General features: G+C 44.3%; 1 protein-coding gene across 1 annotated transcript in view; it reads right to left on the reverse strand.

The window, feature by feature from the left end:
* Window positions 1–23,524, reverse strand: part of CTNNA1 (catenin alpha 1) — a 215,180-nt gene that overhangs the window by 87,848 nt on the left and 103,808 nt on the right. The window contains 3 exon segments of the mRNA XM_073620754.1: window positions 7,842–7,994; window positions 13,040–13,120; window positions 22,721–22,924. Coding sequence (XP_073476855.1) covers window positions 7,842–7,994; window positions 13,040–13,120; window positions 22,721–22,924 — 438 coding nt within the window.

Consider the following 23,524-nt stretch of genomic DNA (forward strand, 5'->3'; position numbering starts at 1 on the left):
ACTATGGAGGCGACCTTTAAGGGGGGCAGAAACCCCTTTTCTTGGGCGGTGTCCAAGACCAGACCCAGATACACCAAGGCTTGGGTCAGACAAAGAGCGGACTTGTCCAAATTTAGAATCCAACCTAGGCATTGTAAAACCCATACTGTTCTTGACACGTTTTGAATCAGCATGGGGCAAGAACAATCCTTTAGGAGTAGATCGTCCAGGTATCCTACTATGGAGACCTTCTGAGATCTTAGGGAAGCCAACACCGGGGCCAGAATCTTTGTGAAAACCCTGGGGGCTGTGGCCAGACCGAATGGTAGTGTCACGAATTGAAAATGACTGCCTTCTACAGCGAAGCGTAGGAACCTTTGATGTGGACCAAAGATTGGCACATGAAGGTACACGTCCTTGATATCTATGGACGCTAAATAGTCTCCCTTTCTCAGGGATTTTATTATCGAACGAACCAACTCCATGCGGAAGGATCGAACGTCTATAAAGACGTTGAGAGCTTTGAGGTCGAAAATGGGCCTTACCTCCCCATTTGGCTTCGGCACAGTGAATAGGTTTGAGTAAAACCCTTTGAACCTTTCCTTGTGCGAACCTTTACAATTACCCCCTGCATCGACAGATGCTGTAAAGCTAGGAATAGGCATCTTCTTTTATTTGGATCCGACGGAAACCTTGAGTACAGAAACCGATTTGGGGGGAATTCCCGAAACTCTATTCTGTAACCGTATTTTACAGTGGAAATGACCCATCTGTCTCGAAATAGTTCTTCCCAGGCATCCCCAAACAGCCAAAGCCTGCCCCCCACCCGTGAGAGCGGGGGCGCCCCTTCACAAGGTAGACTTGGAGTTGGGCTTGTGTGTCTTTTGGGTCCAGGGTTTCTTCTGACCCTGGGGTCTCTTAAACCCAGATGGCTGAGGCCGTCGGTACAGCTTAGGGGAAGAAGCACTAGATCCTGGAGCATTGGAAATTTTATAAGAGGGTTGCTTCCCTTTCTTTTTAATAGAGAGTAATGCACTCTTTCCACCAGAGATCGTTTGGATATATTTATCCAGATCCTCGCCAAACAAGCGCTCTCCATGGAATGGAAAAGATGCGAGTAGCCTTTTACATGGAGTCTCAGCAGACCAGTTCTTTAGCCACAAGACTCTGCGCATATGGATTGACAGTAACGCAAAAGGAGACATCTGTTGGATTGAGTCCTTCAATGCGTCTACTGCAAAACATAAAGGCATGAGGAATCTCCGATAACTCCTTGGCAGATTCCTCCTGGCAAGGTATGTTCTTTACCAACCTTTTAAAGCGATCCTTTAGGGATTGGCAAATCCCAATAGCTGCAACTGCTGGTTGAACTGCTGCACCAGCCACCGAAAAGGAGGCCTTTAATAAGGACTCTAGCTTTTTATCAGCCGGATCCTTGAATACCTGGGCATTATCCACTGGACAGGTTAAACTTTTATTTATTTACAGAAGTCCACCAAAGGTGTGCCCCATTTCTTCCTGAACTTCTCCTCCATAGGATATAAGACAGAAAACCTTTTTGGAGGCAAATATATCCTGTCAGGGTGCTCCCAGTCCACGTAAATCACCTGCTCCAGTAACGGATGCAAAGGGAACGCTTGGGAAGTTTGCTGAGGTCGCAAAGATCCCAAAGTAGAACAGGAGAATGCAGACTCCTGAACCGGGGGTAACTTAAACCCAATTCGTACCATCTCAATTAGAGATCGGATAAACAATTTTTGGAAATGGGAGGCTCAGCCGAGGATCCTTCAGCCTCTCCTTCCTCTCGGTCTTATGACCACCTCTTCCAAATCCTCTGCCCATTCTGGTTCCAGATCACATGGACCCATCTGGCTGTAAGAGTCCTGGTGCTCGTGACTCAACACTTGGCCCAGGCTCAGGGGAGGGAGATCTATTACGCTTCCTCCCCCCTGTGTTACAGAGGCAATCATGCCAGCTATTTTGCCCTCAAGGCCTGCTAAGGCAGATGCCAAATCATCCTTTGTAACATAAGCCGAGGCAGGTATATTGGTAGTCGCCACTATGCCTGACAAATGCAATGGCTCAGCCAGGCCAGATGCCGCAGGTCTTTCAGGAGAAATTGAGGCAGCATCAGCATGGGGTTGGTCTCCTTTTTTTAAAGGAGGTACTCTTACCCCTGTGCTAGCCTTGTTCCCTATACCTCGTTTTCTAGAAGACATTGCTTACACACGAGGAAGAAAAGGAGTACTCCCCACAAACTACAACCAGCCTTCAACCTGTCACCACTGTGTCCAAGACCTCCAGACTCACGTGCCTAAATGTCGCTCTGTGTTGTCCACACGCATGCCAGGAGCTCCATCCCTATAAGCCTTAGCTAGAGAGTGAGCGCGCGCATCAGCTGCGTGCCCGCCGCATGCGCCGTCCTGGCGCACCCGTGACGCGCAGAGCACGCGCCTGATCAAAATGCGCGCCATACCAGACATCTGTAAGACACAGGATTTCAAGGTTTACCAACAGGTTTCAGAGGGAATACACACATATATATATATATATATATATATATATATATATATATATATATATATATATATATATATATATATATATATATATATATATATATATATATATATATTAGTGTATTCCCTCTGAAACCTGTTGGTAAACCTTGAAATCCTGTGTCTTACAGATGCCTGGTATGGCACGCATTTTGATCAGGCGTGTGTGTGCGTGCCGTCGGTGTGCGCATTTATATAAAATAAATTCCCAAAGGGAGTACTCACCATCCCAAGCAGCAGGGCCTGTTTTACTAGGCCCAATCTTCCCCCATCACGGCGGGTAGCGCCTCTAAGGACCTTCAGGGACCGGGTCCCCCATATTTTGGGGTCCACACCCCTGGACCTGTAAAACACCCTTTCTGGTTTTACCTTGGGCAAGACTGGCCAGGAATACCAACTTAACAAGGGTCCAGCGCCTATATAGGACACATTACAAGCAATACCTCGTACTTGAACCGAGGTTTGGGTACCATTCACTTTTGCTTTGGTTATGCCATCCGAATGGATCCGATTACGACGTCCTCAGTGGGACATCTTTGAAGAAAATTGAACAGCTTCAACAGCCATGACCATCACCTTCAAGACACTGGCGAAAAAACTGAGGTGCTTCCGGTATAGGAGGGGTTATATGGGAGGAACAGTCTTACTATTGGTTGCCAGTGTCCAATCACCTAAAGGTAAGCATATAACCCACATAGTCATTATTATGGTGCTCCGTGTCCCGTGATGTACGATAAAGAAAGCACCATTTAAAGATTTGTATATTGTGAGATATGGATTCCTCTCCAGTTCAAAACAAATCCTTCTTGAGGATTGGTGACTAGGAATTGGACCACATACCCAAAATGTAGAAAAGTGGTAGAATTGGTGGTTTGATCTCTAGAGTAAATGCCCTCTTTAATGCACGCAAATAGTCTGCTAGCCTTGCTTGCTGAGTCTAGTTTACTTAGACCCCTAGATCCCTTTTCATCCTCGCTTCCCCCCCAGGAGGTTCTCCCCCTACAAAGTAACTTGCATTCATATTTTTAACTCTCAAGTGCATTACTTAACATTTTTCAATATTAGATCTAATTTGCCATTTATTAAATAAAAATGTTGGGACTTTATATGAAACAACAGCAGCTATAAAGTTTGAGTGTGTGGTTCAAAGACAGATATACAGTGTGATGATGTTAAGAGTAGTTTGCTTTGCTCTACATGTTGCGCTCTTATAGCGCTTTTTCAGGAGCATATACATTAACTATGAAAGAGATTGAGGAAAAAAACATGTATAAGTATAACCATTACATCATTAAAATATCAATAACACATACATGAAGGTAAGCTGTAATATCTGCATCCAAGGCGGTCAGTGACCAAACATCTGATATAGGTAGAAAAGCAACAAACCAAAATGCTATGGGGGCGTGCATAATAAAATGGCATATATGAGAAAAAGTAACGTACAATAGATGGCGCCAAAGATAAGCAAGTATAGTATGGGAGTTTTTGTAGGGCCCTTGAACGGGACCGACCTCGCAAGTAATTCAAATTTAGTTAATTATTTTAAGTTGCTATCCTTTATCTGTTGTCAGGATTTACTAGCTTTGCCAATACTCCATCATATGGTTTGCTGCACCCCTGCAGTTGCTACACCGTGCCGTTTTGAAAATTGTATGTGTTTAATTACTCCGCATTAAGTTCTCTATTTTCTAATTATTTTTTTCTTTAAATAATTAACTAAATTTGAATTACTTGCGAGGTCGGTCCCCTTCAAGGGACCTACAAAAACTCCCATACTACACTTACTTATCTTTGGTGCCATCTAGTGTACGTTACTTTTTGTCATGTATGAGATTTTATTATGCACGCCCCCATAGCATTCTGGTTTGTTGCTTTTCTACCTATATCAGAGACGTTTGGTCACTGGCCGCCTTGGATGCAGATATTACAGCTCACACATACATACAATATATATATATCCTTAAGAAGCGCTATAAGTGCGCAACATGTAGAGCAGAGCAAAACCACACTCTTGGATAGAGATAGATAGATAGATAGATAGATAGATAGATAGATAGATAGATAGATAGATAGATAGATAGACCATATGGAATGACTTCTATCCATCCCTTTGTCTCTTTGTAGATATATATTTGGTTCTGTACAGTAGCGGTATTGTATACTATGTATTGAATTATCAACATGGATTTTTAGAATATGTATTTTTTATGTGTTATATTAAAATAAAATTATTATTTTTGTATTAAATAATTGTTGACTGTGCCTAAAAAGTCCAATCCACATTTCTCTTTCGATATCCCAAAATCTATAGGACATGGCACTTTATACTGCTGCATCCACAGGACCACTCTGTGGCTTGATACAGATAATTATTTCAGCTATAAAGTTTGTGCGTCTTCATCCCTGAATCATATAGAAGGGGGTGGGGGGGATATTGGGACTCACCAGAAATGATGTTTCAAATAGTGCCTCCAGCTACCAATACTACCCATGTTGTTGAATACTGTAGCTTGCTTATAGGTAAGAGTTTTGGGATTAAGATGTGGTCCCCCCTCTTCCTGTTATCTTAGTTACTATAATATTTGGCATTTATATTTTATTACAGACATACCTATATCGCATTTGCTCCTGATGAGTGGAAGTTATCCATGAAACGTGCGTAGAAATTTCTATCTATGTATTGTCACAGCTACTATGTGTCTACTATGAGACCACTTGAAGAATTTTGAATCAATTTTATAACATCGTCGTGTGTGCAATCAATTCTGTCTATATGCAAGTTTGGGCTACATTTAATATATTTTTAAAATATACCATGTACTATGTAGGAACACACACACACACACTATATATATATATATATATATATATATATATATATATATATTTCAGGTACTTCTATAGCACCGTCAATTTACGCAGCGCTTTACATATACATTGTACATTCACATCAGTCCCTACAATCTAAGGTCCCTAACTCACATTCATACATACTAGGGACAATTTTTTTAGACAGGATCCAATTAACCTACCAGCATGTCTTTGGAGTGTGGGAGGAAACCGGAGTATCCGGAGGAAACCCACGCAGGCACAGGGAGAACATGCAAACTCCAGGCAGGTAGTGTCGTGGTTGGGATTCGAACCAGCGACCCTTCTTACTGCTAGGCGAGAGATACATACATACTTGGTTCTGGTGGCGTGCTTCACACAAAGTCCCAATATTACCTTTCCCCCATCTCTCCTAGTTTGCCATTTAGCCACCACACCTCTATTTTTTATTTATTTATTTTTTTTAGAGACTTGTAAATTTTCTACATCGTCTAACACAAAGTTAACAATATATAATCAACCTCTATATGGAGGCCTGAGGTACCTCATTCAACTCTAGACCATTTAGAGAATATGCCAATAATCACCAACCTCTGGATGCGCTCCTGCAACTAGTTTTCTATCCAGGTACATCGGATACCATCAATGTCATTAGACCTCAACATGTAAATGAAGCGTTTATGGATTACTGGATCATATGCCCTAACAAAACCTAGATAACATTACATCCATAGAGTTTCCTCTATGGAAATACAACTTGCTACTGTACGTCTCAAAGAATGTTAAAAAAGTTGGTCTGGCAAGAATGGTCTTTCAGCATTTTATGTTGGTTGCTATTAAATAGTACTATTCTCATCAGCAAATTTTAGCCTCTCATCATTCCTTCCAATAGTTTACATACTATTGATATTAGACTGACTAATCTGTAGTTTCCAGGTATATATCTTGGCCTTTTTTTTTATATTGGTACCATGTTTGCTTTTTGCCAATCAACTAGTACCATTCCAGTCAATGTTGCTCTTGTAATCTATTTTAACTGCCCTTATCGTGTTCTTGAATTTCTTGTGGCATTCTTTGTAGTGCCAATGGTGACCCTTCGGCCTTATATTTTTTAAAGGCCCTTTTTTCTCATTAATATCTTTTTTTACCTTAGTATTTAGCCATTCAGGTTTCACTTTAGTTTGGCAGTCGTCAATACATTCCAATGGGCAAAAAATATATGCATTTTTCTTCAGGGATTCATTGTTGAACGAATTGCATCCCATTTACTATCATGTAGTATTGAGCACAGCTTAGTAAAGTTGGCTCTTGAAAATTAATGGTTTTTGCCCTACCCTTATGTATCCTATTACTATAATTTATGGCAAATTTAAGTACTCTACTTCCACATCTGCAATCAGCTCTGTTTAAAATGATTAGGTCCAGCACAGAATTATTTCTAGTTTGGGCTTCTACCATTTGACCCATGAAATGGTCATGTGTTACATTCAAGAAATGATAAACCCTGGTTGAGGGAGCAGTTCCGTTTGCCCAATCAATATTGGGATAGTTGAGGGCCTTCAAGATTATAACATTGCCCTGCCTCTCCTAACTGTGGAAGGAGATGGGTCCCCTCTTCCTACTTAATGTTAGGGGGCATAAAGCATACACCAACAAGCAATTTACCATTTGTTTTGTCCCTTTCAAGCACCAGCCACAAAGGCTCCACCTCCTTATTAGCAATGTCATCCTGCATATTCACCATCAAATCGCCCTTTACATATAGGCTTCCCCCTCTTCTACCTGCCCTGTCCCTTGAATACAGGGAGTACCCCTGGACAGTCACAAGCCAGTTATATGAGTGGTCAAATCAGGTTTTGGAAAATCCCCCATTTAGCAGACGTTCTAGTTCTTCCATTTTATAAACAAGTGTCTAGCATTTGCATACATAATTTTAATCTTGCACAAACATATACTAATATAACCCTGCACACTTTTGAATAACAGGTTTAGCAAGCATACTAGCCTTGGCCTGGGATACCTAAGTTTCTCTATCATCTGGTTTAAGGCCCTTTCCCACCATCCCCCCCCCCCCCCCCCCGCAACTATGCCCACGTCTGCACATTCTGACCCTTGCTCAATACACGGTATACCTCTCACAGATCCTCCCCCCACACATCCTAGTAGTCTTCCCAGGATCTGGCCACACATTTTATTTTACATACGGTCATGAGTACAGCGTCAATTTTTTTTCCATACAGTGACCAGAGCAGTAGTGTGTTACCACAGTAAGCAGAAAATAATAATTCAGGCAGCCACAACAGCCAAGATTATTCAGTAGTGAATACAGTAACTTAAACATCATTACCTGCTGTAATGCAGACATGTCAGCAGTGCTTTCTTTTAATGTGTTAGGGTGTCATTCATTTTGAACACATTAATGTGTGCATGGTGCCCATTTTATTTATTTTTTATTTTATTTATCTCATGTACCTCAATCAGCTTGTTTGCATGTTCTCGGAACACCTGGGCATATTCCTTAACTTCTTTTTCGTTTCCATTCTTTGCAGCTTCAATCAGGACAAGTAGTGGAACATTGGTCTCCAGGAAGGAATCAGAAACATGATCCATGACAGCTTTACGCAGCTAATGGGCAGAACAAACAGTAGATGGGGCGTGAAAAAATAAATGCACAACTAGCTTACAAACAGTACAGAATTATTAATTTTATCCAGAGAGCAAAATAATTTGTTACAAACCTGAGCAAATCAGACTAAACATATAATGCGAAAAATGCATAAGCAAAAGGATATCTTCAATTAATCGCTTCAGCCCCGGAAGATTTTACCCCCTTCCTGACCAGAGCACTTTTTGCGATTCGGCACTGCATCGCTTTAACTGACAATTGCATGGTCGTGCGACGCTGCACCCAAACAAAATTAATGTCCTTTTTTTTCCCCACAAATAGAGCTTTCTTTTGGTCGTATTTGATCACCTCTGCGGTTTTTATTTTTTGCGCTATAAACAAAAAAAGCACAATATTTTTTACTTTTTGCTACAATATCCCCCCAAAAATATAAAAAAAAAAAACTAATTTTAGTCCTCAGTTTAGGCCGATATGTATTCTACATATTTTTGGTACAAATCGCAATAAGCCTATATTGATTGGTTTGCGCAAAAGTTATAGCGTCTACAAAATAGGGGATGGTTTTATGTAATTTTTTTTTTTTAGTAATGGCGGCGATCTGCGATTTTTATTGGGACTGCAACATTATGGCAGACACATCAGACACTTTTGACACTATTTTGGGACCAGTCATTTATACAGCGATCAGTGCTATAAAAATGCAGATTACTGTATAAATGACACTGGCAGGGAGGGGTTAAACACTAGGGGGCGATGAAGGGGGTTAAGTGTGTCCTAGGGAGTGATGGGCTACAACTCACATGACAGTCATCCCGATGACAGGCAGCAGTGATCTGTCATGTCACAAGGCAGAACGGGGAAATGCCTTGTTTACATAAGCACTTCCCCGTTCTGCGGCTCCGTGACACGATCGCCAGGAGACCAGCAGACATTAAGTCCGCCGGTCCCGCTGTATGCGGCGGCCACGCGTGCCCGCTAGCCCCGCCAATTAAAGGGGACGTACAGGTACGCCCATTTGCCCACCGCTGCCATTGTGCCAACGTATATTGGTGTGCAGCAGTCGGCAAGTGGTTAAAAGTGCATGTAAAAAATTTTTTTTTAAAAAATCAGTAGATCTAGACAGACAGTTGAGGTATGCAAATCTTGACTGTTAAGCTTGCCACCATCAGCCAACAAATTCACCCCATCAAATTAATTGCTACATTTTAGATAAATATACCATTAAAGCATTTTTTATCTGTCTTACAACACTCACAAGATTTTACTGGCCACCATTATAAGGGGGGTATGTCTAAAAACTTACTGTTTGTGCCAATGCCCTATGAACTGTGGACATTCAGGTCCCAGGAACCCCAAGGCTTTCTCCATGTTAAAAAGGTTGAGAAAGGCTGTCCTGGGACATGAAGTTAACCAGTTCAGCTCTTTGGGCATACTATGTACATCCAAAGAGTGAACCTTTGATCACAAGATGATGGAGACCGGCTTCAAAAGTGAAATTGATGCAGCAGCTCCATAGCTGCCTACCACTTTCACACAGCCGGCCATGCTGTAGACCCCCCACCCCGCTTCCCGGGTTGTCCCATGCTTACAGATGTCTGGGAACACATCCGCCAGGGGGAGAGACTGAGGCAAAACCATGTCTCAATCTCACATGCAAACAATGATACCGGAAGTGATGTCACTTCCGGTATGATATGCACATTTTCCATGGCCAGTACAGCATCTAACCAAGCCGATCTGTGCTTAGATAGTGTAAAGGGCTGGGGTGACCCCTAATGTCTCTAAAAAAAAGTACCTGTCACCTGCCCAATGCTATCACATAAATGTTTATTAACCCCTTGTGATAGTAAAATGATGTAAAATAAATAGCCCAAACCCCCCGTTGCCCCGCACACCTGCGCAAACACACCCAGGGTGCGTACGTGTATGTAAACCGCGGTCGCACCACACTTGGGACATATCGCCACGAACATCAGTGAAAACAATAATTCTAGCACAAGAGCTCCTAGTTAACTCCAAATTGGTGAGCTGTAACGGCTTTCAGAGCGTCACCTAAAGTGATTTTTGGGCACCATAGTTTTTGGCAAAACCGCAGGAGCACACAATCTGAAAACATGGAATGTTGGATATCCATTTACTCAATGCAACCTCATCTTTTATAGTTTAACCAAAAATGGGTATAAGACGTGATTTTGCACCAAAATTAATTTTATTATATTTTTCCCGGAAAGTCGTAATTTGTGCAAATCTCACGAGAAACAAAAATTTGCAACCATCACCTCTTCATTCTATGGGGCCTCTGCTTTCAGAAAATATATAATGTTGGAGGGGGGGGGTATGTAATTTTATTGCCAAAAAGAAAATTGCTCTGGGTCAAAAATGGAGGAGAGAGGGAGAGAGGGAGAGAATGAATTCCAGGTGGAGTTTCGCCCACTGGATAGCCAGAATCGCTGAGGTCATCAAGCCCAGAACTGACATCAGTTCTCAAATAAAAGCCTCTGCCCCTTTTCCCTTCTGGGACTGGAATAAGGACCCTTTGGTCTATTATTTCTCCTAGGAGAAGAGGTAGCACTCGAGCCTTCTGTGGATCTCTCAAAAGCTTTGTTAGAAGGAACCTCTCCGGGGAACCGTGTCGAATTCCAAAGCGTAACCCTTGTCGATGTTCAGAACATACCCGTTGGCTGTTGTACTATGCCATTGGGGGAGGAAGGTAGCCAGTCTATTCCTCCACTGGCGTCTTGTAGTCACTGTTGTATTGAGGTTTGGCCAGCACAGCCAAAGAGGATGTTGCTCTTTGGTTTCCCTTTATGGCCAGACCAGTGTTGGGGTGAGATTTGGGCTAAACAGGCTTTCGCTTTTTGCTAGGAAATGATCTTTTCCTGTCTGCCATCCTCTCCAGGACTTCATCTAACCCTGATCCAAACAGCAGATCACCGGAAAACGGAGGATTTCACAACCTCAATTTTGATGTCGGATCCCTAGACCAGGTTTTAGCCATATGGCTCTCCTTGCTGCCGCAGCCAGGCCTCCAACACTTGCAGCTAGCTTTATAGATGCCGCAGATGCGTCCGCTATGTAGCCTACTGCTTTAAAGAGGATCGGTAGGGACTGAAGAATTTCTTCCCTGGGGGTGCTATTTCTTGACATGATCCTGCAGCTGGGATAGCCAGAAATCAAGATTCCTCGCTATGCATGTCATGGCTAAGGTGGGTTTTAAGCTGGCCACTCTACTCTCCCCATGCCCTCTTTAGAATAATGTTCCCTCGCTTATCCATGCAGTCCTTTAAATGACCCATGTCCTCAAAGGCCAGCATTGACCTTTTGGAAACTTGACAAGGGAGCATCCAATTTTGGATTTTTTCCACACTGCTTGAGGGTCCATCAAATGGAAACCTTTTATGACTGTCTGATTAAAAAAAAAAAAAAAATTTCTCCAGGTCCACCCATTTTTTTGCACCACGTCAGACATCACCTGGAGAACTATGAATATATTGGACTTTTTCCTCTGCAGACCCTGATGCATTGTCATGTTTGGAAGGGAATTCTTCATCCTCCTCAATTTCCAAAATCTCACAAATGGCGCCTAGGAGGTCATCTATTTTTTCCCTTGTTTTTCATCCATCATCCAGAGACAATTTAAATGTGTGGCCCCTTTTCTCTTCCCCTCTACTTTCCTCCTGCTCTGATTCCGAGCTGGCATTGCCAACTTCACTTTTTGCAAGGCTTCCCGCCCTGCCTTCTACAGAGTCCTGTGACCCCGAAGCTACCGACCTTGGCAAAGCTATAGGGGAGGGATGACCAATAGAAGCAGCTGTATTTGTCACCTCTGCAATCAGCTTCTTAAACTCTTTAAAAGTAGATGTAATTTCTTCCTTTACTGACCCAAAAAATTTGGCATAAAGGGCATCTGACTTTTTTTGTAAATGGCCAACAGAAATTTTACAAAACGGCTGTGTTCTCCGAAGGCATCTTCGTTCCACACTTGGCACAATGCTTTTTGGAAATGGGCTTTGGTTCTTTAAGCAGCTTGGCCTGCTAAAGAAATAAAACACAGGAGCCATGGTGGTAAATGACCAATCTAAACCATGAAAGTGCACACCCCATGACACCTAAAAACTCCTCCTGCCCCAGTCTGATAGTGGAACAGCGGCTAGATGGCGGTGATACCTATCAGACATCAAAGGTCACCTCTGGGTGCCTACCTGTGTCCCGCTGGTACATGCTTCCACCGAAGCCTGAGCGGACAGTAGAAACTCGTCCTCCTGCATCCTTGAGTCTGTGGTGCTTCATGCTGTCCCCTGCAGCCACGTTCACGTGTAGTACCAGCCTGCCATTCCTGCCTCCCGGCGCACAGCGATGACGTTCATCTCCGGAAGTGACACACCTGTGTCTTCCAGGTCAAACGGGCTTCAGCCGCGATGTACCTGCTCCCACCGGAGCCACCAAGGGGATGCCAGCCCCAGCACCATTTGTCCTCGCCTCAGAGGGAGGGGATGCAGATCACCTTCCGCCTGTGCCAAGAAGGGATTCCCGCGGCCATGAGCCAACCACTTTCACCAAAAAAGCATGACTCAGCAAGGCCCTGCCCTCACACTGGCAGACCCCCTCACCGACCAGATGCACCGTGAAAGATGGAGTACTCTACCATGGTCCCTCAGCCAACAGGTCTCCTCCGGGTGGAGAAAACACAATAACTGGCCAGGGACCTAAGGGACTGCCTTCCAAAAATATGACAATGTGTTTCCCAATTGGTGGGAGGAGCTCCATCTCCCAAGGGCTGGCCTTGAAATGACAGGGGGGGGGGGGTTTAAGATCATCCCTAGAGCTTATAATTGATGCCCTTGCAGGGAAAGCCCAAACCTCAATTTCCAAAAATGAGTAATGTTCAAGAATTAAGACCGTTAAAGTTTCTGTAATTTGCATTGTTACTTACATAGCCCACTAGCTTGTCACAGATATTGAACAAATTGGAGGACAATTGCCACATTACTATTATTAAGAAAAGACAATGAAAGTCACACAAGAGGCAAATTGCAAAATATACCTGTCTGCGAAGGTCTCTTGTTTTTCGGGTCATCCTGTCAATTGCATTATTAAGTGCATCACTTCTTTCCTTTCGTCCAGTCTGAAATAATATTTATCATTAACTTTGCTGTAATCAACAATGTAGCCTACTTAATGTTTACTATTTTAATTCAAAAAAATATATAATGTACTTACCTGCTTTGTGCAATTGTATTGCACAAGGAAGCCCCGAACCTCCTCTTCTGGGGTCCCCCTACTGGTGCTCTTGGCTCCTTCCTCTCCTGTGTGTGCCACTATAGAAAACTGACTCCTATGGTGGCACACCTGTGTGCCCACTCTCGAGCTGAACTGTGAGCATCCATAGACACAGCATGGCTTGGCCTCATAGATTTGATTGACAGCAACAGTGGATGGAGTCAAAACCAGGTACTCACTGATCCACCGGAAGCACTCCTCCCTCAATCCGTCCAGCCCACAACCTCCTGGGACAAGTCACAGGTCCCAGAAGGCTGCGGGACCAGCCAGCTGTGAAGTCAAAAGGAACAAAAACATCTGGCTGCCCACAGTAAACATGCCGGAGTCTGGGATAATAAGACCAGTGAAAAAACGGTCCGGGTGAAGACAGCCCTTGACAGGGGAGTGTCCCTTTACTAAAAGTCAGCTGTTACAGTATTTGTAGCTGCGGACTTTCAAACATTATGAAATGGTTTTATTCAATACAGAAAATTAAAGTGGTTGTAAAGTCTCAAGGTTTTTCACCTTAATGCATTCTATATCCTCCTGTGCTACAGCTGCCCCCAGCCACACCTCTTTCTTACCTGAGCCTCATCCAATCCAGCTATGTGCACGAGTGCAGTGGCTCCAGCCACTGTCGCTCTCATCATTGGACAGATTGAGAGCAGCAGGAGCCATTGGCCCCCGCTGCTGTCAATCAAAAACTGACACGGGACTCGGGAGCAAACCGTGAGAGAGCCCCCATGGAAGCGGCTTTCTGTGGGAGCACCTGATGAAGAGGAGGCGCTTAGAGCACTGGAGGACCCCAGAAGAATGGGATCGTGGCTGCTCTGTGCAAAACGATTCCACAGAGCAGGTAAGTACCGGCATGTTTTTTTTTTAATTAAAAAAAAAATTCTAAGCTTTATAACCCCCTTTAAGAACCTTTAGTAAAAGGAATTTCCTTTAAAGGTTTGTAAACACTTTCTGAAAAGATTCTAAATACAGAACTAAGGGAAGCCATTTATAAACTGAACAGAGATAGATGAATGCCGCACCCCAAGCAGCTCCAAGTGCATGGAAAGTGGGGAGCGGCCTCAGCCCCAGCTCTTCTGACATCAGTGGGCATGGCCAAGTTTCACCTCGCACCCGGGGCTTAATTCTAGTTCTATGACTAAGCTCCAGGGGCGGCGTAAAAGGAGTCTGGTTACTTGGCTATTGGGAGGACCTGGGGCTGAGGCTGCTCTCCACTTTATATGCACTTGGAGCTGCTTGGTGTGCAACATTTATCATTCCTCACAGCGCTTTCTGGATAAGCAAACTTATGGCAACACCCGATCCAGAGTGGAACACCAGACCCACAGCACTGACACTCAAGTAAATGAGCATTGAGTATGGCTATCATGTTTCAATTGCCTTATTCACAGTGTATTGGTGGATTTTGAAGCAGGGTGCAGTTTTCAAGGTCCTAAAGAATAAACAAACACTGAATCCATTTGCTTAATGGAAGTAATATATTTTAAATAGACTGACTGCAGCCAGGCAATATAGAGAGAATTCCTTTGGATGCTTAGGAGCAGGGCACAAGGGTAGAATGGAACTCTGAAACCACTTTGAAAGAAAGGATGATCTTGGGCATAATATAACCTTGTTATTGCAAAAGTATGATGAAAGGTTCTTTAGAGGAATGGGCTGCAAGATCAGAGACAGATTTGACAGACGTGACAGCGACTTAAAAAAAGCTGCTTTGCTGGCAAGAATTCTTAAGGGAATGTCCCTGATGAGTTCAAAGGGTGGTTTCTACAGGGCAGAGGGAAAAATGTTAAAGGTCCCAGAGAAGCGCAGGGTGCTGCAAGGGGAGCCCAACATGAGAAACACCTTGAATAAAAGGTTTTTACAATGGAGTGTGAAGCCAAAGGACTTTGATAAAGAATGGATAAGACCGATACATGCCTTTTTAAAAAAGTGCAAATAGCTAGATTCTGGTGAAGACCAGTTTGTGGGAAGGCCAAAATGCAAAACATCCCCAACCCTTAGGAGTGAGGGTGCCCCTTCATTGTGAAGAGACTTTGGGGTTGGTTTGGTGGCCTTAATGTGCCTTGACCTGAAAAGGACAGGCTAAACTTAGGTTTTGAAGTTGAAGACTGCCCTCTGAGGGCAGCTTTGGTAATTTCTTCTGAGGAAGCAAAACCTTTCCACATGTAACTATTGATGAATTGGTCAAGTGCCTCTAAGAGAAGATGTGTCCATCTAAAAGATGGAACATCTTTAATATACCTATTGAGGATGTTCCATCTTTTAAAAGATTCTGCCGACATAAAAATTTGAGACGCTCCTAGAAGCCCTTTAACCTAGCAGACCCAGTGAGATGTTTGTTTAGACCACAGGCATAGCCCATTCAGAAAAAGATTTTTGGGGGTGTAAAAATCCTTTCAGGAGTGACCCAGTGATAGACTGCACATGCCATCTGTTCATGAACAGGAAAGGTTTTGCAAATTTTTGTAGGCCTTTGTGCCAGTTTGCCACGGCTTTTGAAGGCATAAGCGATGAGCTTTTCAACGTTGGCAAACATGTTGCTTGAAGCTCCCTCAATATAATGGTGATGTGGGGGAAGAGAAATCGTCTGCAGCTTCCAACACAGCCTTGACATTCTCTTAATTTCCCTCCATTTCAAAGTCCTTTATGACTGGCACATCAGGGTTCAACTCCAGTTAAGATACGAGAGTAGGTGGTGGGGCGCTCTAAGCTCTGGACAAAGATGGCTGAATTAAGGCCATAATCGTTTTGAGGAATTGTGACAGGAATGCACAGGACTCTGCTTTTGTCAAGTATGCCGCTTGTTGTGTGCCTGAAATTGAGCTAGAATCGGGACAGTTTGAGGTGCTCTGCAGGCCTTCGGCAGAGTCAGTGTTCACCTGCGGTTTTGAATTGGCCCCCTTCTGGTCCCCACCATAGCTGCAAGTAATGGTATAACCCCGTGGGGTATTTACAGAGAAGGGGGGGAAACAGGGTGAACATATCTAGGAGTACATGATAACCGAGGTGCAGACCATCCTACAAATCATCAGGGGGAAAAGGCTGGCTGAAGTGCCTGAGCACCATTTAAGGGTTCTAGGTGGAAATCGCATTAAAGTGTGCGACCAGTGGTGTGATGTAGCACCTGGTCATCCAAATGAGACTGAACTCTGAATGGGTGAACGCTAGGGCCAAGTTTGAAAAATGTAAACTGAAGAAGTGAATACATTCCAAACATAGCCCCGGTTATCACAGTAACGGTCAGAGATACAGTGACCCGGTTTTACCTATACATGATGCTGGGCTATATATAAATTCCAGGCTTCATCCATCATGGTGGCATATCCCCAAATGGGTCTTCAGTGACTGGGTTTCATAGCAATCAACCACAGCCATGGACTTGTATAGCACCCTGTGGCCAACTCAACGCGTTTCACCAAGTGCAAAGGTGAGTGCTCCACACAGGATCAAGTGTCTGAAACATTACAGGCTGTCCCCACAGCGTGGGGTCCAGGTACAGCTCCCAAGGTTTTATTGAAGTTGCACCAATCCAAATAAACTGCTTATGTGTAGGCAGACGATCGTGAGGGTTAATTGAGGAATCAGAAGACGAAAGAAAAAAAAAAAAAATTGGTTTCTCTTAAGAATAGGTCCATCACCAATAGACACTAGCAAGAAACTGGGGCTTCACAGAAAGAGGTGGGGGGTATAGTGGAGGAGTCTCAGGGAGACATGTCTGCTCACTTTAAGATATGAGCACTTTAAAAAATATGAGCCTTACGATATTATTTATACCCATGGTGTATAAATAAGTTGTATCCTGGACTGTACTATTAAGATATTCTGCTTTTGTCAAGCAGGCCACTTGTTACATGCCTGAAACAGAGCTAGAATCAAATGCTCATACCAGTGTTAAAACTGTGCTCCGCTCTTGCGTAAGGGGTGCGTCATTAATCTGAGAGTGAGTGTTGTGCAGGTCGTCAGCAGAGAGAATATTCCCCTGCTGTTTTGAACTGGCTCCCTTTCGCCTGGTCTCCGCCATAGCTACAAGTGAGTAAAATTCTGTGGTGTACTCATGGAGTAGACTGTAGGAAATGCAGTGTACGTGTCTGGAAGAAATATGCAGTAACCCAGGTGTAGACCGTCCTGCAACAAATCCTAGAAGTATAGGCGACGGTAATCCCCATCAGGGTACTCGCGGAAAAAGGGTGTGGAAATGGGGTAAACGTGTCTGAGAAGGAGTATGCCGCAATGTGGGTGAAGACTGTCCTGTAGCATGTTCTCATGGAAAAAAGGGTGGGAGGAAGTGCATATTTACCTTTTAAAAGGCTCTAGGCGAAAATAGTGATAAGTGTGTGACCGGTGGTTTGATATAACACCTGGCAATCAACCTCAGCCTGAGCTCTGCAGTGAATACATTCCAAACATAGCCTTCATTTTACAGTAAGGCCAAGAAGAACTGGACTTTATTACTCACCATAAAATCCCTGAGTACATTGATGGACACAGCCATTTCATATTCTCGACCATAGGGTTATAGTGCCACCTACAGGAGTAGGACACTAGGCAGAAAAACTCAGCAACACCTATGGGCAGTCCTAGCTGGTATTAAACCCCCTTCCCTGGTGAGGGGTGGGTGCTGTGTCAATGGGAAAAAAAATAAAATAACATAAAAGTTTTTTTTTTTATTGACAGACAGCTTCGGTATATCCTCGACCACAGGGATGTCCCACAGAAGTGTCAAAAGTTAGGTTAAAAGTGAGGGGCGAGGAAAAAAAAAAAAAAATACAAACACCAGGCCAAAAAGAGGCCCAACCAGAAATATACTCCTCCCCGCCCCCATTGAGGGAACAGACCCCCCCCCCCCCGCAAGCTTTGTGGCCAAAACAAGCTTCTGAAGATGCCAAGACATCCACTTAGTGAAGGTGTGCACCGACGACCAGGTAGCCGCCTTGCAAACTTGACACAGATGCCCAATGACGGAAAACCCAAGAGGTACCAAGCACTCGCGTAGAGTGCACTATTACAGGAAAGGGAGAATCCTGACCCTTAAGGGTGTAGGTCTGGACCACCGTCTGCCCATCTGATCACAAAGAGTCCGACCTCCAAAAAGACTGTAGCCCAATCGCCCAAGCCAAGCTATCAAAGCCAGCAATGGTATGGTAAAGCAGGGTGGAAGATTGGTCCTTGGGACAGCAGATCCTCCCTGAGAGGCAGTCTCCAAGGGGCATCCAGGGGGCCACCAGTATGACCAGAAGCCCTTCTGCCTCTTGTGCAATAGGTGGGGGGAAGAAGCTCGAGAGGAGGGAAAGCGTAGGAGGAGGAGGAGGAGATACTGGCGACCTTGCCACGAACCTTGGCACTTTTCTGTTGAGCTGAGATGCCAAAAGAGCCACATTGGGAGTGCACCACCGCAGACATAGTTAATTTAACACAGTTGATATTCCAGCTTCCAGGTTGGGGTCAGGACAGATTTGTGGTAGTTCAGAAGTCAACCAAACTCCTGCAAGGTATGGATCGTTATCACCATGTCGTCCCTTAATGCTGAGAATGACTCTGCCTGTAAGAGGACGTCCTCCAGATAACCAATCACTGCAATCCCTGCTGTCGCAGCAACACCAGAACCAGGGCCAGCCCCGAGCAGCAGAGGCAGGACCAAAGGGCAGCACCACAAACTGAAAATGTGCCTCCCCAACTGCAAGGTGGAGGAAATGTTGGTGCTGGGCACAAATCGTAATGTGCAGGAAGGCATCTTTGATGTTGATAGAGGCCCAGAAATCCCCGAGATTGAATCCATTCAGTCTGTGGTGCTATCTTGAACTTTTGCAGCCACACAAAGCAATTCAGGGCCTTGAGATCCAGAATAAGGCTAACCCTGCCTTCCGTCTTAGGTGCCATAAACAGGTTGGGATAAAACCGCTGGAACCGGGGTGATTACCTCCTGGAGTAGCAAAGCCTGCACTGCCCCGTAGAGAGCCTGCAGGTGATCCGGAGGGACACGCATATTGGAAAGGAAAAACCTTTACAGATGAGTGAAAGTGTCTTATACCTGGACAGGATCACATCATGGACCCACCAGTCAGAAATGAAAGTGCAGTAAAGTGGATTTGTTTATGCTTTACTTACAGGTAAGCCTATAATAAGGCTTACCCGTTAGTACTGTAAATATCTCCTAAACATATACAGTTTAGGAGATATTTTCTTGTGTAGCCACTGGTGACGTCACGAGCGCATACGATCTGAAGGAATGGCATTGCCTGTGTCATTCCTTCAGAGCTATGTGCCATAAACCGTGACTTCTGCACAGGAGTGATGTCATCGTGGCTCGGCCATTCAAGCAGCCGCAGCCCCCGATGCATACTAGCATATTAGAACATTGCCTTGCAGGAAAAATGTTTAATTTTCAAGTTTACTACCGCTTTAAGGAGGTCCACAGGGCCGCAAACCAGCGAAAGACGCTGCCCCCACCCTGGACATGGGAGGGGCAAACTTTAATGCTGCAGAGGACTCGTTCGCGGGCCTGGTAGGTTTGCCAGAGCAGGGACACGTGGAACCTCCTGGGGAGGGCTTGAAGGATTTATTTCCCTTTTCTGCAGCTCCGGGAAGAATGAAAGTTTTTAGTGCGCAGAAAAGGGCCGCGCTTGTAACGGGGCTCTTTCCCCTTCTTAAACTGTGTACAAAAGGTGCTCTTTTCCACCGTGCGATTCTTAATGTCATCCAGAGTAGCACTAAACAGGTGGTCGCCTTGGAAAGGCAAAAATCGATGAGCCATCTTGGATGTTTGGTCCGCAGACCAACATTTGAGCCACAGTAAGCGTCGACGCATCGAGAAAGCTTGGAAAGCAAAAAGAGATCAAATCTAAAAAAGTAACATACACAAACTGCAGCCTCTGGACTAACTGGTCTGCCAGTTCCACATAAGTTCCAGTTTATTGGTTGAACTAGATGGACTTGTGTCTTTTTTGAACCAGACTTGCTATGCAACTATGTAAGCAGGAGGAACTTGCTCACTACCCAGGCCATGGCGCAAAAGCTTAGCCTATTCAGTGGGCATTTGGGATACCAAGGTAGTGGCCAAAAAACAGTCCATAGCGCTGAACAGGCAATAGTAAACATAGCGCAGACAACAGACTCTGCTTTTCTGTCAGCCGAATCCTTAAAGGAGGGAGTCTCCTCCACTGGGATCTTGGTGGAAGCAGGAGGGTTCACTTCTTCCAAAGCGATTCCTCAAAAGGAATAACGAGCGGCACAGCATTTAAGGACCACAAAGGGTTGCTTCAGGCATTCCTAGTCCTTGTAGTGAATTTTGTCAAAATAGGCGGGATTAGGAAACACCTTGGCCACACAAGGTAGCATGTGCATACCAAAGGGAACAGTCGCATCCTCCATTTATAACGTTTTGCACACTGAAGTGATAAGTGTGCCCACCAGCACCTTCTCATGCGCTGCTACAATAATAGAGGAACCATCCTCACTATCAGAAGGATCAGGGAGCTCAATGTCAGGTCCCATGGAACGAACTGCGTCCTCAGTCGCGGACCCGGACTCAGGATACGGCAAGGCCTAAGAAACAGGAGAGGGCGGGCAATGTTTCCTGCTCGCCTTACACCCAAACATCACCTGGGAAACAAAAGACTCCAGGACTGCTGTCACTGTATCAAAGTGAAACGGAGACCCCGAGGGACTCGCAACATCCAGGAAGGGATCAGGTTGAGAGGTGTGATCCTGAGACTTCATGCAATGAGGGGACCACACAGGGGAAAAAAAAAAAGCACCAGCCACTAGGGAACTGGTTACACACCCCACAATGCCAGCAGAGAGGGATACCCAACCAGGATTCACCACCATCACAGGATAAGCACTGACAGCAGGCCTTCAGAAGAGCAAGCAGAGCCAATGTGCAGTGCACCTGGAAAGAGGAAGCCTAGGAATCCACAAGAGGGGAAACAGAGGAGGGGCCAAAAGCAGGAGCAGTCACTGCCTTCCACAGTACATCCTTCGCAAGTTGGTCCACCAGAAAATGGTTGCCAAGAGGAAATGGCTACAGGCCAAAATAACATGCCCGCAGTATCCGAAGCACTGCACAGGAAGGGAAGTGAAAAAGAAGGCACCCCAGCCCAGACTACAACAAAATGGCCACTGGGACCCAGGACCACGAGGTGTACAGACCTCAGAGAAAATAGCCCCCACCCCGTGCCATGTTGCCCACATGGGGAATCCAGGTTTCTGGAAACAGATCCCTATCGCTCACCCCCCCAGATAGCTCAGGCTCCGCCAGCAGCAAAGCAGGACAAGGAACAAGCCCATCCAGGCACAAAAGACCCAGCACGAATTAGGGAGGGGTGGGGGGCAGAAGGTAACCTGGCAGAAAACTGCTGGGGGGCCTGGATGGGAGGACAGTCTCAGGGAGAACCTGTGTCTGCACCGCACCTGGAGGAGAGGGGGAAACTACTTACCAATCTGCAGAGGTGCAGGTAAGCTTTCCACAGACAGATCTGCCTCGCCATCAAAGTACAACGTTCAACTCACCGGACTGTCTCTGGGCTCTCAATGGCCAGACTGGGGTGACCACTGGATCTAGATCATACAGCCCGTCGCTTGATTGCAGATCTCCGCAGGAAAGAAAAAAAAATAACAGAAAAAAGGTAAAAATGCTTTAAAAAAAAAAAAAAAAAAAAAAAAAAAAAAAAAAAAAGTACCAGCAGGGAGACAGGGCCTTACTCCTGAAACTAGGCAGAAAAAAAACTGGATGCCTGTAGCAGAGGGGGTTTTATACCATATAGGTGTTTGAAGTGGCCAATTGATCAATGGCTAGACAGCAATGCGTCCAAAAGGAGACCAGGTAGTGGCCGCTACATACCCAGATATTACAGTCTCTTCGGCTCAAATGCAAAGCCAAAAAACTGAAATGGACCTAAAAAGACGTGAATAATGATGAAACAATGGGATATGTAAACTGGTCCACCCTGTTATAGCTAGTGGCGTGGAGCAAGAACTTGGGTACAGGTGTGGAGGTTTGGGACATAGGGATGGGAGGAGAGTTTTACAATGATGTGTTCTGGCTTTTGTACTGCTTTGTTTATTTTTATTATCCAATAAATAAATATTCTTTGTGGTGTTTCTGTTGACTTGAGAAAAGTAAACCATGATTGAGTGCCTAAATTGGTAGCTTGTACCAGGTGTGAGTTCCAACATGCAACTTTTAAAATACAGAAATCCTATGCATATTCTTAACAAGGTTATTAAACCTTAAAAAAGGTCTTTGATGAATCTATACAGGTCATATAGAAAATACACAACAGCTCCGTTTTGATAAAATGAAGCAGTATAGAACTCCCAGTAATCTATCCCAACATCTCCCCTTTCCCCCACCATACCACCTTTTCCCAAATTGCTTCTGCATAAATCTCAGTTAGTAGGAGGACTTCCTCAAATGGTTTTAGAAGTGCATAATGCTGAAACAGAACCTTACATTTCCCATGTACTCCGAGAGAAGATCCTGTAACGCCTGTCGAACTGAATTACACTCTGCTACAATTCTTTCCCGACGATCATCACGAGTGCAGGAGGAGTCAGCCATCAAAGCAGCACCACTGATAATACTCTCTAATCGTTCTTCCAGAGACGGTCTGAATCTCTCTTCGCTGAAGCCAAGAGGGTCTACAATGATTTGTTTCTATAAAATTTAAAATAAAGTGGGAAAAACAGTCAGTAACATTAAAAATGTAGAAATACACACAAACCAACAGAAAATATTAGGAATATTAAGCCTGTGTCCCTGTATTGTACAATTAAGATAATAAAACCAAATATTAGTTATATACAACTACTGTCAAAGTATACAAGCCACATCTTACAAGAATATAGATCGTAAATCAGATTTCAAGCCACTTGGTGTACAGGTACCAAAGATGTGCATCGAAAAAAAAAACCTTATGTTGCTTTAATAGTAGTATCCCATCACTGGGAACATAACGAATTATCTGTTATTTCAGATTTTCTGGTTCCAAAAAATATGTAGAATGACCAGAAATTCTTTCTGGTTAGATCTCCCAAAACATTTGTCAAGCACATAACCATAATTCACAACACAATAAAATCTAACCAAAAAGGAACCTTGTCATTAGACTTTTTTAGCACACGGCCTCTCACATTTGAAATACCAGATAACCAATTATGTTCCCAAACCAAGGTGTGGAGGTGATAGGATACTACTACTGAAAAAACGTGTTTTTTTTTTTTTTTTTTTTTTTTTTTTACACACTCCTTGGGGTAC

Source organism: Aquarana catesbeiana, linkage group LG03, assembly GCF_042186555.1.
Source record: "Aquarana catesbeiana isolate 2022-GZ linkage group LG03, ASM4218655v1, whole genome shotgun sequence".
Taxonomy (NCBI): domain Eukaryota; kingdom Metazoa; phylum Chordata; class Amphibia; order Anura; family Ranidae; genus Aquarana; species Aquarana catesbeiana.